At 40.5% G+C, this 16,210-nt stretch overlaps 1 protein-coding gene across 3 annotated transcripts in view; it reads right to left on the reverse strand.

Annotated features, from left to right (window-relative positions):
- Positions 1-10,923: 10,923 nt before the first annotated feature.
- Positions 10,924-16,210, reverse strand: part of KCTD1 (potassium channel tetramerization domain containing 1) — a 197,095-nt gene continuing 191,808 nt past the window's right edge. For all 3 annotated transcript variants that reach the window (XM_040354098.1, XM_040354097.1, XM_040354099.1), the window contains exons 4-5: positions 14,898-15,203; positions 10,924-12,770 (exon numbers count right to left, since the gene is read on the reverse strand). In XM_040354098.1, the coding sequence (XP_040210032.1) occupies positions 12,609-12,770; positions 14,898-15,203 (468 nt within the window). In that variant the 3' untranslated portion in view covers positions 10,924-12,608. The remainder of the gene's footprint in view (positions 12,771-14,897; positions 15,204-16,210) is intronic.

Here is a 16,210-nt window from a genome sequence, read left to right on the forward strand (position 1 = left end):
CCTATGTTTAAGGATCTTTCATTTAACCACTTAAGACCCAGACCATTATGCAAACCTGGCCAGTTTTTGCGATTCGGCACTGCGTCGCTTTAACCGACAATTGCGCGGTCGGTTAAAGCTATGTGGCTCCCAAACACAATTGGCGTCCTTTTTTTCCCACAAATAGAGCTTTCTTTTGGTGGTATTTGATCACCTCTGCAGTTTTTATTTTTTGCGCTATAAGCAAAAATTTTTAAAAAAATTCAATATTTTTTACTTTTTGCTATAATAAATATCCCCAAAAAATATATTAAAAAAAACGTTTTTTCCCTCAATACGCCAATACGTAATCTTCTACATATTTTTGGTAAAAAAAAAAAAAAAATCGCAATAAGAGTTTGATTGGTTTGCGCAAAAGTTATAGTGTTTACAAAATAGGGGATCATTTTATGGCATATTTATTAATATTTTTTTTTACTAGGTAATAGCCAGCGATCAGCGATTTGTTACGTGACTGCGACATTATGGCGGACACATCGGACACATTTTTGGGACCATTGTCATTTTCACAGCGAGAAGTGCTATAAAAATGCACTGATTACTGTAAAAATGACAATGGCAGTGAATGAGTTAACCACTAGTGGGCGCTAAGGGGTTAAGTGTGCCCTAAGGGAGTGATTCTTACTGTAGGGGGGCGTGGCGTCACTGATCGTCGTTCCCTATATCAGGGAACAGGCGATCAGTGTCACTGCCACACAGAAGAACGGGGAAGGTGTGTTTACCCACATCTCTCCCCGTTTTTCAGCTCCTGTGACTGATCGCGGGACACCGGCGGCGATCGGGGGTGCGGTCACAGAGCTTCGGACAAGGTTGCGTGCGCGCGCGACCCACGCCTGGGCTCTTAAAGGCAACGTATCTGTACGTGCCTGTGCCATTCTGCCGACGTATGTCCTTAAGTGGTTAAGAAGAATTGATTAAAGAGAATTAAAGAAACTGAATTCATAGTTCAAAGGATTTAAGGCTCTTAATATATGCAATTTATACAGTTATTTTCTATCACTTGAATTATTTTTCCCATTATGGGCGTGAGTGGGGCCTCATGCCCAAGTTTTGCCTAAGGCCTCACAAAGTTTAGAGCCGCCTCTGCCTAGGTTCTAACTGAAAAGACACTCTGGGAGTTTTGACTGCATTACATGGTTAAATTAAGTTGAGTGGGTGTTGGCAAAAAAATCTGAGGATACTACATGTATACTGCCAAGACACCCGCTTCCTACACAAAGAGGAATCTTTGCAGCAAAATCCAATGACTGCATATTTGACTTCAGTTTGCGTTAAAAATCGCAACTCAGCTGCCAATTTTTATCTCCTCCAAACCACAAGTGTAAACTAGATCTAAAGATGAGATCCAATGAAGTTTTCATAGTGTTCACCCCCAAGTATAAAGGCATAATTTTTTTCTTTTTCGTTTTCGATAGAGGGAATAGGGATTAGAACACTTGTCAGCTTTTGTTTCCATCTGTTCCACTGGTAAAGAGATTCACCCTCTCTATTTGTCCTTTTTACCATTATTATTGAAAGTGAAAGAAAACTCAAATTTTTGGGTTGTCCCCAGAAAAGTAGTACAGGGGAAAGCTTCCAATGGGGACACTAGTTCTGGTGATCTGGGGTCCCCAAAGAATTCCCTTATTTTTTTGAGATTTTTCTCCCTCTCTTCCTGTTTGGCTATGGGACAGGAAGTAAAGGTAAATCTCTGCAATAGGACACAGATGGCGGAAAAAAAACAACTGATGGGTTATAACCCTCCATTGCTCTATCCAAAATGGAAAAAAAAATAAAAAAATTTGCCCATAGATTCACTTTAAAGTACAGTATATCTAACCCCAATAACAATTTTATATATATCAAAGCTTACCAGTCCTTAGGTGTGCGGCTGTGTTAGTACATTAACTGGGGTGAAAACACTGTTACTCTATAGATACAGTACAATAAGGTCAGAAAGTGTTTTCAACCGATAAATCTGCCAGAAACAGAGGGGGGCTCGAATAAGGAAATCTTTACAGCCATAACATCTAATGACCAAGGCCAAGTTCACCTTTACAGAAAAAAAATATGCATTTATTATATTTTTCTACAGGAGCCTTTAAAGCATTGCACTCACGATCTGTGGATCGCTGGTGCAATGTCAAGCTCCTGTAAACATGTCCTCCGGCTTTCTGGCCCATACCTCTGTACAGGCTCTCTGTTTGAAAGCTTGAGGAAGTGTCAGAGGATTACGAGGGCACTCGTCGGCGCCCTCACAGTTCATTGAGAACTACAAGCCAACTACTGTGGTGGAAGATGGGACTAGTTTCTTCATTCAACGATTTTAAATGTGACAGCGACTGCACGAGAGAAGTACTCCTTCCACTGTCACAGGGAAAGGAATGAGGGGGGTTAGAGGGGCAGTTGCTGGAACATGTTACACCCTAAACATGGAAAAAAGAAATGATCCTGGACTGTCGCACTCTGATAGGCTATGAATAAGCATCTATCTATGATGTGAAACATGTCAGCTTTTTTGTCCCCTGTGTCCACTTTCTACCATTGATTGCAGTGTTGCATGAATTTTTGGATGTCACACAGCTTTGGATTTTATCCTTTATTTTTGTTTAAATAAATCGCCTATCAGAGTGCGGCAGTCCAGGATCCTTTCTTTTTTCCACAGATCAGCGCAGAGTCTGCACATGTCAGTACTACAAGTCGGGAGCACAGTATAGGTCGCAGGGCTTGGAGCGGTACTCTTTTCCATTGTACCCTAAACATGGGTGTATAATGTTTCAATGGTTAACTTCGCCTTTAAATTTTTGTTTTTGGGTTTAGATATGCTTTAAATTGGGTGGCACTGCTAAACAGATAATTTGTGGTCTCAGGGACACAGCCAAAGTTATGAGTAGGGTATAACCTAGAACTGATAGAAAAAGATAACAGCCTATCAGAATTTCATCACCATGTTTACTAAAAATTATGTATTCCAAATATGATCCCATTAAAAATTCCAAAGGCATAACTTATGAGCAGATTACAAATGGAAGCAGTGTAAAAACAAAGAGGTCTGTAAGGTGAGGAACAGCTTGACAATAGATACACAACCATAGACAATTATACAGCTGTATGAATCTAAAATGTGTATATTTTAGTTGCCAAAACACTTCCCAAGTCTTTGTACACATGAAAATGAAAAAGTGAATTCGAGATTTAAGCACGCACATAAAATAACCAGGTCACTTTCTTGACATAAAGCAAGATTTGGGGAAGATTAATAAATATGAATAACATGGCACAGATCTCCACTTAGTATGAATACAGTATTGTTTCAAAGTGCACCAACCAATATCTGCTTGTACTTTACTGAAAGTGCTTGAAGTTCACAAAGCTGGAAAAAGGCAGACTTAGGAGGGATACTAATAAGAAAATGCTGATGAATAAGAGTGATGTTACCCACAGCAACCATTTAACAATCTATTTAATAATCTGATCAATCTTGCCATTGGCTCTATAGACAACTTATAGTGATTTCTCTGATCTCAAGACTCCAATTTTAGGAAAGTAGCTGTTATGTTACTAGGGTAGGAAAAATACAAGGGGTCTTCAAAAAGTTTCCGCAGGGTTTTATATTTATTAGAGTTTAAAAAAAAAGTGCGGAAATCTTTTTGACGAAACCTTGTAATTTTGTCTTTAGTTTTTGGAACACACATTTACTTTTTTTTTGGTTCAAACCAGCCTTCACGTGCACAGCACATGCAGCTGACAATAATTATACATCAATATGAAAAGCAGCAATACTACCTGCAACCTAAAGGCCGGTACACACGATAAGAAAATCGGAAGTAACATTTCGTATGACGAACGATCGGCCGATTATTTGATCGTTGCTTGCGACAGACGATTTTTTGGGCTATAAAACCCTGAAGGTGCAGGTTAAAACATTTTCATCGTACATCAATACAACATCCGAGTTAGTACCATTTTCGGGCAAAAAATTAAATATACATTACAAAACTCAACACATTACATTACTTCCAGAGTTCTATTCCATCATATGAGAATTTTCATAAGTTGAGTAACCTCTTCACTTCCAATAGGAGACTAGCATGCAACAAAATATGGACGATTATTCATCCGAAAATCTGATCGTGTGTACAAGGCTTTAGGCTCCGTTCACACCTATGTTTTTAATGCTTTTTGCAGAAACGCACTATATTACCATGGTTTCCTAAAGTACACACTCACATCTTTGCTTCTTTTTTTTTTAAGCTGCTGCGTTTTTGGAAAGAGTCAGGGACTTTGTTAAACACACAAAAAAAGGTGCATTTTTGGTTCAAGAGACTTCAATGAAGAAGCTGCAGAAAAGCATGTACTGTAGTGTGTTTTTGCTGGGAATTGTGTTTATTAATCCACCACCCAACAACAAATTGGCCAAAAAAAAAAAAGCATACAAAAATGCAAATTGCATCAAAAACCCACAAAAAAAAATGTGTAAAGAATGTGTGTGCAAAAAAAGTGCAAAATGCACCACAAAAAAGCACTGCAGAAACTGATCAAAGGGAAATTGTGTAGGTGTGAGCCAAGCCTTACCTTTTTTTTAAGGAATATTCAATTAAGGCAATACTGCAAGTCACATCACCAGTGCACATATACCCTTTGTAGGTACATGCCCAACTCACAGTGGAGACCTGGCTTCTTTTTAGGTGATGCGTACCAGCTGATGGCCCTTACTGCAAGCAAAACAGAATAGGAAAAATAGTCGGAATATGAACCAGTGTATTACAGGTAAAAAGAGCAATGTCTTATCTGAAGCAGCTAATTGTCTTCCATGTCTCTTGCTACTTTCAAATGGTTATAGGCTGATCCCACTAGGTTACCGCACATTACTGCTCTTTGTGTGGAACTGTTAATGAACCAGAAAGTGCTTCAGCCACCAAGTGCTTGCCTCCGACATAGAGATCTACAAAAAGGAGTGCAACACTGGCAAATTAAAAACAAAAAATTGTGTGCGCCAATTGTACCAGGTATATAAAATATGATGCAATATTCCATAAATAACCTCTTCTACATCTACAGCTTAGATCAACAATGTGTACAGAATGTGAGTGAGAATAGAAGACAAGCTCATATCTGGCAATATGATTTGTAGAAAACACAGGAAGGAAGCCCTTGAATGAGGGGGAAAGGGGGACTCTTATTAACACCATTATACACACAGTGTGCAAAAGGACTGCTCATTTGTTCTTGGAAAAGCTTAGTAATCCGTTTATCTCTGGATATTTGGAACAATGATGTGTGCACACAACATTTACTAAAGGCAAATAGACTCTGCAAGTTTAGTTGCTCCAAAGCTCAGTAATCAAAGCCCCGTACACACAATCGGACCTAAATTCACATCGGAATTCCGACAGAGGAAAAGAGAACATGTTCTCTATGTAAACTCTGATGGAATTACTCCGATGGGGCATACACATGGTCGGAACGTCCGATGGGAAAAATGGAAATGCCGATCGTGTGTACGGAGCTTAAAGGGTCACTAAAGGAATTTTTTTTTTTAGCTAAATAGCTTCCTTTACCTTACTGCAGTCCAGGTTTCATGTCCTCATTGTTCATTTTTGCTTTGATGTTGCTGTAATTCCTCTCTGTTCTGGACACTTCCTGGTTGTCTGTTTCCTGATCACCACAGTACTGGGAGATTTCTCACTGTGGTGACTAATCAAGGAGGTGTGATTACTGTGTGTCAGCACCAATCCAGTTTCGTTTTACAAAGCATCACTGCCCTCTATTGGCTCTTTGTCTCTGTACATCAGAGAACCAGGAAACAACAGCAAAAACAAAACTAAACTGTAGGTACATTAAAGGATTGGTTTTTATCTATTTGTAATCATTTTTAAAGGGAATCAGTTAACTATTATGTCTCTATACCCTGTAAACAGTCATTTCAGCTAAAAAAATGTTTTCCTTTAGTGACCCTTTAAGTAAACAGAAGTTCTGCTGACTTCCATCATCCAATCATGTGCAAGCACAAATGCTGTTTGTTTCCATTTTCCTTGCACGTGAGTGGGTATTCTTTGCAAAGTGAAGCTTTACCTCATTTACTAAGTTCAGGAGCAACTACACTTTGCAAAGTGCACAGTCTTTTTGCCTTTAGTAAATCAATTCCTATGTGTTTAAAGTCAACCAGCTGCCTACACACTGCGACTGATTTATGAAAGCTGCAGAAAAAAAAGCCCAAAAATAACCATATTCCAAGTTTCATTTTTCCAGTGCATGCTATAAGACAAGTAGGAAAAATGATGCCGTTTTCTACAGGCATAAATGGAAATTGTTCCTGTTCTCATAAGTCCACCCTACAGCATAAGATATTTATAAAAGTGGTGCAGAGTAAATCAGGCACTTAAAGCGGACCTTCAGCCATTTTTTGCATCTTTCCATCTATAAAATATGTTCTGCCCTTGTTGTTTTAACTTTAGATAGTAAATCTGCCAGTATAAATCCCTTATACAGCCCACTTCCTCTTTCTTGTCTGTAAAAAGTCCTAGGCTTATGACATCATGCACAGTGAGTTTGCCAGGAAGGGAGGAGGAGTCATACAAGGGCCAATGAGAGCTGCAGGGCTGGAGGTGTGCCTCTGTGTAAATCCAGGAAGTTAACAGGCAGCTGCTTCAGCTGCCCACAGTTAAAATGGCTGCAGCCAGACTTAGTGGAGGGAGATTCCTGCATCATTTTTGGCAGGTGCAGAATCATTGTATATAAAAAATAATATGCAAAGTGGTTGAAGGGAAGCTTCAGAATGGCGAAGATGATTTTATTACAAATAACTCTTTAACCACTTAAGGACCGTCGCACGCACTTTTACGTTAACAGAATGGCACGGCTGTAAAAATGGGACGTGTGTGTATATATACACGTCACCTTTAATTTGCCCGCCGTGCGACCCCGTCACAAGCTCCGTGACCGCGCCCGCAGACTCTATGTCCACCGGTGTCCCACAATCGGGTCACAGAGCTAAAGAACGGGGAGATGTTAGTGTATATACATCTCCCCGTTCTGCCTAGTGACATGTCACTGATCGTCTGTTCCCTGTCATCGGGAAAAGCGATCAGTGACGTGTCACGGCAAGCCACGCCCCCTAACACTTAGAATCACTCACTAGGTCACACTTAACCCTTCAGCTCCCACTACAGGTTAACCCCTTCACTGCCAGTGTAATTTTTACAGTAATCAGTGCATTTTATAGCACGATCGCTGTAAAAATGACAATGGTCCCAAAATGGTGTCAAAAGTGTCTGATGTGTCCGCCAAAATGTCGCAGTCTCAATAAAAATCGCTGATCGCCGCCATTACTAGTAAAAAAAAAAAAATATTAATAAAAATGCCACAAAACTATCCCCTATTTTGTAGACGCTATAACTTTTGTGCAAACTAATCAATTAACGCTTATTGCGATTTTTTTTTTACCCAAAATATGTAGAAAACATATCGACCTAAACTGAGGAAAACATTTTTGATATATTTTTTGGGGATATTTATTATAGCAAAAGGTATAAATTATTGCTTCAAATTGTCGCTCTATTTTTGTTTATAACGCAAAAAATAAAAACCGCTGAGGTGATCAAATACCACCAAAAGAAAGCTCTATTTGTGGGAAAAAAGGACATCAATTTTGTTTGGGAGCCACATCGCACGTGCAATTGTCAGTTAAAGCGACGCAGTGCTGAATCGCAAAAAGTGGCCTGGTCTTTGGCCAGCGAAATGGTCCGGGGCTGAGGTGGTTAACCAGTTCAGATCTAGCTGCAAGTCATTCATATACAGCAGGGATAAGCAATTAGCGGACCTCCAGCTGTTGCCAAACTACAAGTCCCATCATGCCTCTGCCTCTGGGTGTCATGCTTGATGCTTTCAGAGTCTCGCTATGCCTCATGGGACTTGTAGTTTGGCAACATCTGGAGGTCCGCTAATTGCTTATCCCTGATATACAGTATATTTTTCCCAATTTTATATTTCATTTTTGAACTTCTGCACCTCCAGGGGCTCATTTACATTGGCAAGGTCATTTATAGAGCATTTCTAAATGCAAATAAATGCATGTTTTTAAATGGTATAGTTTAACACTGTGCGTTCACCTGTATTTAGTGCGTTCAGTTTAGCTGTGTTTAGAGAAAATGGAATGCTGTGCATCCTGAGGCTGAATGCATCCAAGTGCATTTAAAAGAAGATCCTGATTTGGGTATATTTTGTTTGCTCCCCAGATAATAGATTCTGCCTTAAAAAAAAAAAACTCTAGAAGCCAGTGATTGTAGCCAAGTTGGTAATCAATGAAGTTTCTGCATAAATTTGTAACAGACTTTTTTCCTACACCAAACGGCTGTATATTAAAAATTGGTGGAAATCAGTAAATCCTGAGCGCCACAGAAGGGAGTACAAAGGCAGCTACAAGCACATGTTAAATTACAAATGTTCCTTTTAGCACTTGGCTAGGCAAATTTGTACAGATGTTGGGAGCCAGTGTAACTATATACCAACCTCTAGGAACATGTTACACCACCTAAATTAAAGGGGTGGTTCCCCCTAAAACAAATTTCTAACAATACATTCGTAAGACCCGTTACACTGCGGGTAGGCTGGCTTTTGTTTTTTTAGTACATACCTCGATATCGGCGTTTCGTCCCTTGGCGGTGGGCGTTCCTAGTTGATTGACGTTCCTCCGACGGGCGCATACTGCGTGTCACGACTTTCCGACAGAAGCCGAACGTCATTGCGCAGGCGCCGTATAGAGTCGGCTCTATACAGCGCCTGCGCAGCGACGTTCGGCTTCTTTCGGAAAGTCGTGACGTCATGTATGTGCCCGTCGGAGGAACGTCAATCAACTAGGAACGCCCCCCGCCAAGAGATGAAACGCCGATATCGAGGTATGTACTAAAAAAACAAAACAAAAGCCAGCCTACCTGCAGTGTAACGGGTCTTACGAATGTATTGTTAGAAATTTGTTTTAGGGGGAACCACCCCAGTAAGCTGTAAACCAACAGTGGACAGTGAGTGCAGCATGTCCTGGGTCTCGGAGTGCCTTATAGTAAGTAGTGGATACCAATGAGCCAGCTTGGAATGGTACATTGGATAAAACATTTTAAATAAATGAACTATTCTTCTGCAAAAATATAAAACAATATAGCAGAATATGCGACATGCAACTGGGAAATGCACATAGTTCTCATATCTACCAACCTTTTATTTACAAAACTTTTCAGACTACATCTGCGGGAGAACTGTGGGCTTGAAATTGCCAGCCTCTATGTTATCAGTGCCTGAAATATTAAATGATGGTATTGCCCTACGGCTACCAATCAACTTTCAGATTCCAGTCCAGGTTTGAATCTGGCCTGACGTTGGCAGCTAAGGAGCCACAGAAACCGTATAAATCACTGGCAGAGCGCTAAACCAAATATATATTTAAAAAAAAGTTTACCAACATTGTCAAAAAGTTTAGCAAAAATCTATGAATTTCGGCAATGTTTGTGTTGACCTGGGGGGTATGAAAGGTAAGGGATGAAGAATGACTGGCTGAGAGCTCCTGCTTGGGGACTACTGCTATAGAGTGACACAAAGATGTTTTTTCTTTTCTTTTCCACACTTAACAAATGGGTTCAACATGAAAGTAGAACTTAGGCTGGCTGTGCAGGGGAAGCCAGTGATTAATCGCTAGTGGTTACAGCAGCCACTTGCAATAATTGGACACAAATCTAGTTGTACCCAAGGTGATCGATTAATCAACTTCTTACATTCAGCCTGCCCATTAATGGTTCAAAGCCTGGCCGGTTCCTGCTGAACCAGCAGAAATTCGAACCGTGTATGGCCGGTCTAAAGGAAAAACGTTTTTTGGAAAAAGTTAGGGAGGGTTATAAATAGAGGTGCACCGAATGGAAATTTTGGTACCGAAAATGCAGGATGCACTTGGCCAAAAAACAAAATTGACAGTTTAAAAAATAAATAAATAATAATAATAATAATAAAAAAAAAATATTTGTATATATATAAATCGACTTTTTTATCACCATCATAAAATTAAATGCAGGTGAATTTATGGTCAGCAATCATTGCCATTTATTGTCAGAAATTATTATTAGCGGAAGAAAAGCTCAAGAAAAATGTATCCCTTTACATTCTAATGTGTGTCTTCAGAATGGTCTGTTGTGCTTCTTTTGTTATATTAAAAATCCAGCTTGCTGCATTTTTGGTCAGTTAAAAAAACTGCACCAGAAATGCACTGAAAACGCAGCAAGAGCATAAAAAAAGCAACCTGGGCACGTGTGTTATTGATGTGGTTTTTGAGTCACATGACCTATGAAAAACACACCATAAGCACAGTTAAATTGCAGAAAAATCGGGACTAAAATCACGTGCGTTTTCGGTGCATTTCCAGCCAAAAATTTGCAGCCAATATGTTTTGAAAATTCAGTGCATCTCTAGTTATAAACCCTGCCAGTCTATTTGCCATCTGTGTCCTTTTGGGGAGAGTTCCCCTTACTTCCTCTCTCAAGTGAGGGAAACCTGGGGTGTCACCAGATCTAGTGCCCCCTACTGGAAGATTTCCTCTATTACTGTTCTGATGTCAACCCGATTTGGGGATTTTCTTTCACTTTCAGTGATAACAGTAAACAGGACAAATATAGAGGATGAATCTCCCGCATGAGGACACAGCTCAGCAATAAAAACGGACAGGTGTTCTATTCCCTCTCCACTCTGTCCAAAACTAAAAAGAAAAAGTTACATTTTAACTTGTCAGCCAACTTTTTACACACATTCCGGGGGAAAACGTTTAGTCACTTTATAGTGGGCAAAGAAGACCCATCAGAAATACAGCAGTTCCAGCTTCGAAGTGCTAAGCATTAAATCTTCCATACGCAGCCTGATTAGAGAACCTTTTTTTTTTTGCTTTTAGAGAAAAAGGTTTCACAACCTCACCATAAAGATCAGATACAGATCAAAATATTGTTCCAGCTAAATTAATGTGTATGCCAACCCAAAACATTTTTTAGGTCTAGATAATAGTATGTAAGGATTACTACTCTGAGGGACTCCATTAGAAAGATTACCACCAACGTGCCAACATTTTCTGCAGACAGGAGGGAGGAAAATTCTGCAACAGAAATCCAAAATCAGGGGTTCTAGTCTTTCCCATGCTACTAAAAAGTGTGACATTTCTGTCTGTGTTTCTATTGAAGAGTTCCCATCATTGCCTGGTAAAAGGTAGTCAGCAGGGCAGTAAGTGAGGGGAAATCTCGCATGTCCCCGGTTAGCAGAACCAAAACCCAACACAAGTTCTAATCTTTCCCCGTGCTATTCAAAAGTTTTGGCTTGACCTACACTTTAAATGAGCTTAAAAAAGTACAAATATATTAACCACCTGTACATTGCCAATAATCATTTCTACCTTAGGAAACCCAGAAATACAAATAAGAACATCTACAAAGACTGGAAATTAAACATTTTCACTCATTATTAAATAATTGGGTATTTTACTGCTTTGTGTATGTCCGGGATAATAAAACCCCAAACACACTCAGTACTTCTCTGAAAAGCATGCACAAACCCTTATGCGTTTTGTCTGTTGATCCTCCCAGAAATCCAGTGGGCTCCTAGCTTCCTTTAATGAGCTGCCTCTGCTGCACTCAATCCCAAGCAGTGCGGTGTCAGCCTTGCTGACGTTCCTCTCCGCTGAACTACAAAGCTCTCCTCCTCTCATCTTCATAGCACATAGGGGAGGAATTCCTAGTGTAACAAGAGAGAACTCAGGCATTCTGGCAGGATCAGCAGGTATAGTTGTGGCAAGAGATGGAACATGGGGAACTGTGCATTTATTGCAGAGATGCACTTTTTTTACTTTGCCTAGACATACACTTTAAACAAGTGAGTAATTGCAGTAAAATGCCAACAATGCCCACAGTTGTTTGCTTTATATACCCATGGTAGTCTCCTGGCATTGTGGAATGTAAAGCCAGTAAACATAATGGGCCTGTTTATAAAAGATAACACATGGAAATTTGGGGTGTTGCCCATAGCAGCCAATTAGATTCCAGCTATCATGTTTCCATTACCAGATGGAAAATAAAAAGCAGACGTCACATTAGCTTCTATGTGTGGCATCACAGTCTTTTGTTCTAAGTTCATACAGTTCTCAGGCTACTATGACACTGTTCTGTTTTAAATGCAGCAGAAAATGAATATAGTGGTTTTTCTTTGCCATGAGCCTCTCAAATCTTAGAAGGATATTTTCTGTGGCTAAATCTCTGTAATGCAAAGAATAAAAACATGAACATAAAACTTATGGTATATTATCTAATGTACAGCATCAGTTGTGAATAATGTGTAGTTATTACAGTACCCTTTCATAATGTTATGGGCTATTTTTTTTTTTTTATTATTATTTCTACATTTTTATGTCCTGTAGTAGCCGTCCTGCTGTGTGTTCCTGATGTTGCTGTGTAAATAACAGCATTTGATGTCTTTTGAGGTGACGGAAATGTCTTAGTATCTGCGTTGATTCTGGAACCTGTGTCCCAGATGCACAGAAATTGTCCCATTTTGCATAAGAAAAGTGTCTCTGCTCAGTCTAAGGGCTCCTGCTTTATTCGAATAACAGAAGAAGGTGCGCGTGATGTCCTTTTCAGTTCTCGTCTCAGTACATATTCACTAAACTGAGAAGAGTCAACTCCTCCACCGCAGGAGCCCACAATCTCAAATCCTCGCTGCTGCAACCTTTCCAGCACCTGCAAGTGAAAAGAGAGAAAAGTACTATAGTTTTATACCACAAAATCACCATCACAAAGATAGAAATAATTTTGTTATGTTTTGGTTTTAAAGTAGAGCTCCATGTTTACAATGACTTTAAAGCGGAAGTTCACCTAAGAAGGGAAGTTCCACTTTTCCTCCTCCCCCTCCTCTCCCACCTTTGGATGTTTTTATTCTGGGAGTGGGTACCTATTTATAAGAGGAACCTTCTCCCACTTCTGTGGAAGTCCACCCCCACACCTCCAGGAACCTCCTGGGGCACATCACCATCCCAGGAAGGGGTCATTCAGGAAGTGCAGCATGACTTGTCCATGCGCAGTAGGGTGCCGCGGTTGTGAAGCCACAGGAAGTAACAGCTGGCTTGTCACAAGCTAGAAGGTGGCACCAGGAACCTGAGGACTGGTGAAGTACTGGCCTGGATGGTGGATAAAGCTGATCCCTGGGCTAGTAATTGTCTTTTAATTAAATGTCAGCAGCTACAGATATTTTTTTTTACTGATCTGAGCTCCTCTTTAAATAGTTTCTTTAATTTAAGCTGGCCCAAAATAACTATTTCCATTACTAACTGATTTGACTGTTTTGTCTGCTGTACTATACTGTGGTAGCTTCTGCAGCAATACGGGTGACTTTGTGCCTACTGCTAAACCAAATCGAGGCAGCCTAAAAGCTTCTTAGCCATTCAGGGGGAGCCTTGCATTTTTATTAATGAATACAAGGCTTCCTCTGATTAGCTGAGGTAGCAATCGTAACATCGTCCACCTGTCCCTCCACCTCGGCCAATCAGAGCAAGACTTGTATTTACAGATAAACTTTAAAGGGGCTGTAAAGATACAATTTTTTTCCCTAAATAGCTTCCTTTACCTCAGTGCAGTCCTCCTTCACTTACCTCATCCTTCCATTTTGCTTTTAAATGACCTTATTTCTTCTGAGAAATCCTCACTTCCTGTTCTTCTGTCTGTAACTCCACACAGTAATGCAAGGCTTTCTCCCTGGTGTGGAGTGTCGTGCTCGCCCCCTCCCTTGGACTAAAGGAGAGTCAGAATGCTTTCTACATTGCAGATAGAGAAAGGAGCTGTGTGTTAGTGGGCATCCTGACTCTCCTGTAGTCCAAGGGAGGGGGCGAGCATGACACTCCACACCAGGGAGAAAGCCTTGCATTACTGTGTGGAGTTACAGACAGAAGAACAGGAAGTGAGGATTTCTCAGAAGAAAGAAGGACATTTAAAACCAAAATTGAAGGATGAGGTAAGTGAAGGACTACACTAAGGTAAAGGAAGCTATTTAGGGGGAAAAATTGTACCTTTACAACCCCTTTAATGGAAGCAAGTGTAAACCTGTGAATTACACTATGGCAGCTTGCCCCTAGCACCCTTGTAGTCTCTTCTATGTCACTCTTCACTGAGGGCCAAAAAGACACCCAGCATCCTGCAGAAAGCGAAATGTGTCATGTTCATTTCTCTTTTAACCTGGCACATTATAGTTTCTGTAGAATGCTGAATGTCCCTCTTGACCATCATAAGCTCCATTTATTGTTCACAATCAGTGCAACATTTCGAAGCACTAAGCCCCGTCAAAACTGTGACACTGTACCATGCAGGTCTCCCGCAGACCTGTCAGTGTATCTGTGTGCCTGTACATCATACAACCAAGCATACACAATGACAGGAAGACTCAATGAACTACCACAGTGCTCCACAGCCAAAGGCTGTCGGGACTGTAGTTTTGCATTCACAGAGGTTTTTTTTAAACTGTGACCGCTAGCCTGCATAATTACACATATGCTCAGAATGTGGGGAAAAACAATTTGATTTAAACATTCCCAAGTATCATATCTGCAAAAAAGGGTGTATTTGGTGGATTTTGGAGGCATTTTAGGGCCATTTTTCTTCATACTCCCCTAAATTTGACATACAGATCCTGTGATGTACTAAAGGCAAGTTTGAATTGTCAGCAGACTTGGGTCTAACCTGCACAAATGTTTAAAAGTGTACCAATGACTTAGAATGGAGAAAGATGTATAGACCCTTGTTAACCACCGAAAGCAAATTATAAGACATACAACTCCTTAAATATTCATGGCTAAATGGATATTTATATTTTCTTACCTGAACAGAGTTGAGGTGGCAGTATCCATTGAGTGGAAATCTAATAACATGTGTGGAGTCATGGTTCCAGCCCGCATTGACAGAATTACACATCACGTCACCAATTTCAGGAAAAACTTCCTCTATTAGAGACTTTTCTCCACTCAGTGTAATCCTTTCTCCAAGATCCGGAGCCACCCTGACGACCAGACACTCGCAAGGCCTGGAGAAACGGCATGCCTCTCTGTCCTGCTTCCATCGCTCCAACTCCAGAAGCATTGGCTGAAGCTGGAAGTACTTGGCTTCTTCATACAGGAGAGTGTAATCCTGGAACAATATGTTGATTAAAAAAAAATGAAAAATAAAAAAAATCAACTCAAATTAAAATCACATTATGACTGTAGGTTCAGCATATAAAATATGTCAGTCTGGCATCAACAGCAAGTTCAACCAAATGTAATTAAATAAAATATATAAAAGAAGTATTAAGCACATTTTACAAAAGGTCGTTTTTGCACATTTTGTCACAAAAATCAAAACCTACCCATGTACCCATGTTCCAACCTAAAACGCCTCCAGTTGATATACTGGAAACCATTTTGTTCACAGTGTACATTCAGGACAACAGTGGCAGCACCCTGAACACACTGTACACCAGGGGTGCCCAACCTTTTGAAGAGCGAGGGCCACTTAAGCGAATTGGTAACCGGTCGCGGGCCACAATGAGCAGAACGGGAGGATGACAGGTCCGTGTCCATGGAAACAGCCCACTCTAATCTATGGGCCCTCAGATCTGATCCGCACAGACGGAAGGGGGCAGATCCCTTTCTATTTTTTTATTTTTTTTTAGGTAGGGGAGTGTAAACAGACACAAGCCTGTTTACATATGCTGCTTCATAGAGGTAAAAATTGAGTCCGATTGGGTCAGATCGATCATGTGAAAGGGGCCTAAGGCTGCTTTCACACTGATGCTCCGCAGACACTTGCTTTCTCTACCAGCAACTTCACTCACAAAACTGCTGCTCTGGGATGGCGGTTCGGCAACCCCTGATTTGGGCTTGCCAATCTGCCATCCCAGAGCAGGAGGTCGAAGGCCATATTAGAGGGCTCCGTGGGCCACTGGTTGGGCACCCCTGCTGAACACAGAAATCCTTGTGTGACTCCAGAGTTTCAGCAAGTCAAAATCTAAAAACTATTACCTCCAAATCTGATTTTGAGTCCTATAGTATGCAGGGGGATTTCTATCAAGGCAATATAATAACTGTTACATACTTATACGAGAAGTAGTTCAAAATAATTGTTTAGATTGTCTTAAAAGGATCTAAAATATGCCT

Source organism: Rana temporaria, chromosome 5 (assembly GCF_905171775.1).
Source record: "Rana temporaria chromosome 5, aRanTem1.1, whole genome shotgun sequence".
NCBI lineage: Eukaryota > Metazoa > Chordata > Amphibia > Anura > Ranidae > Rana > Rana temporaria.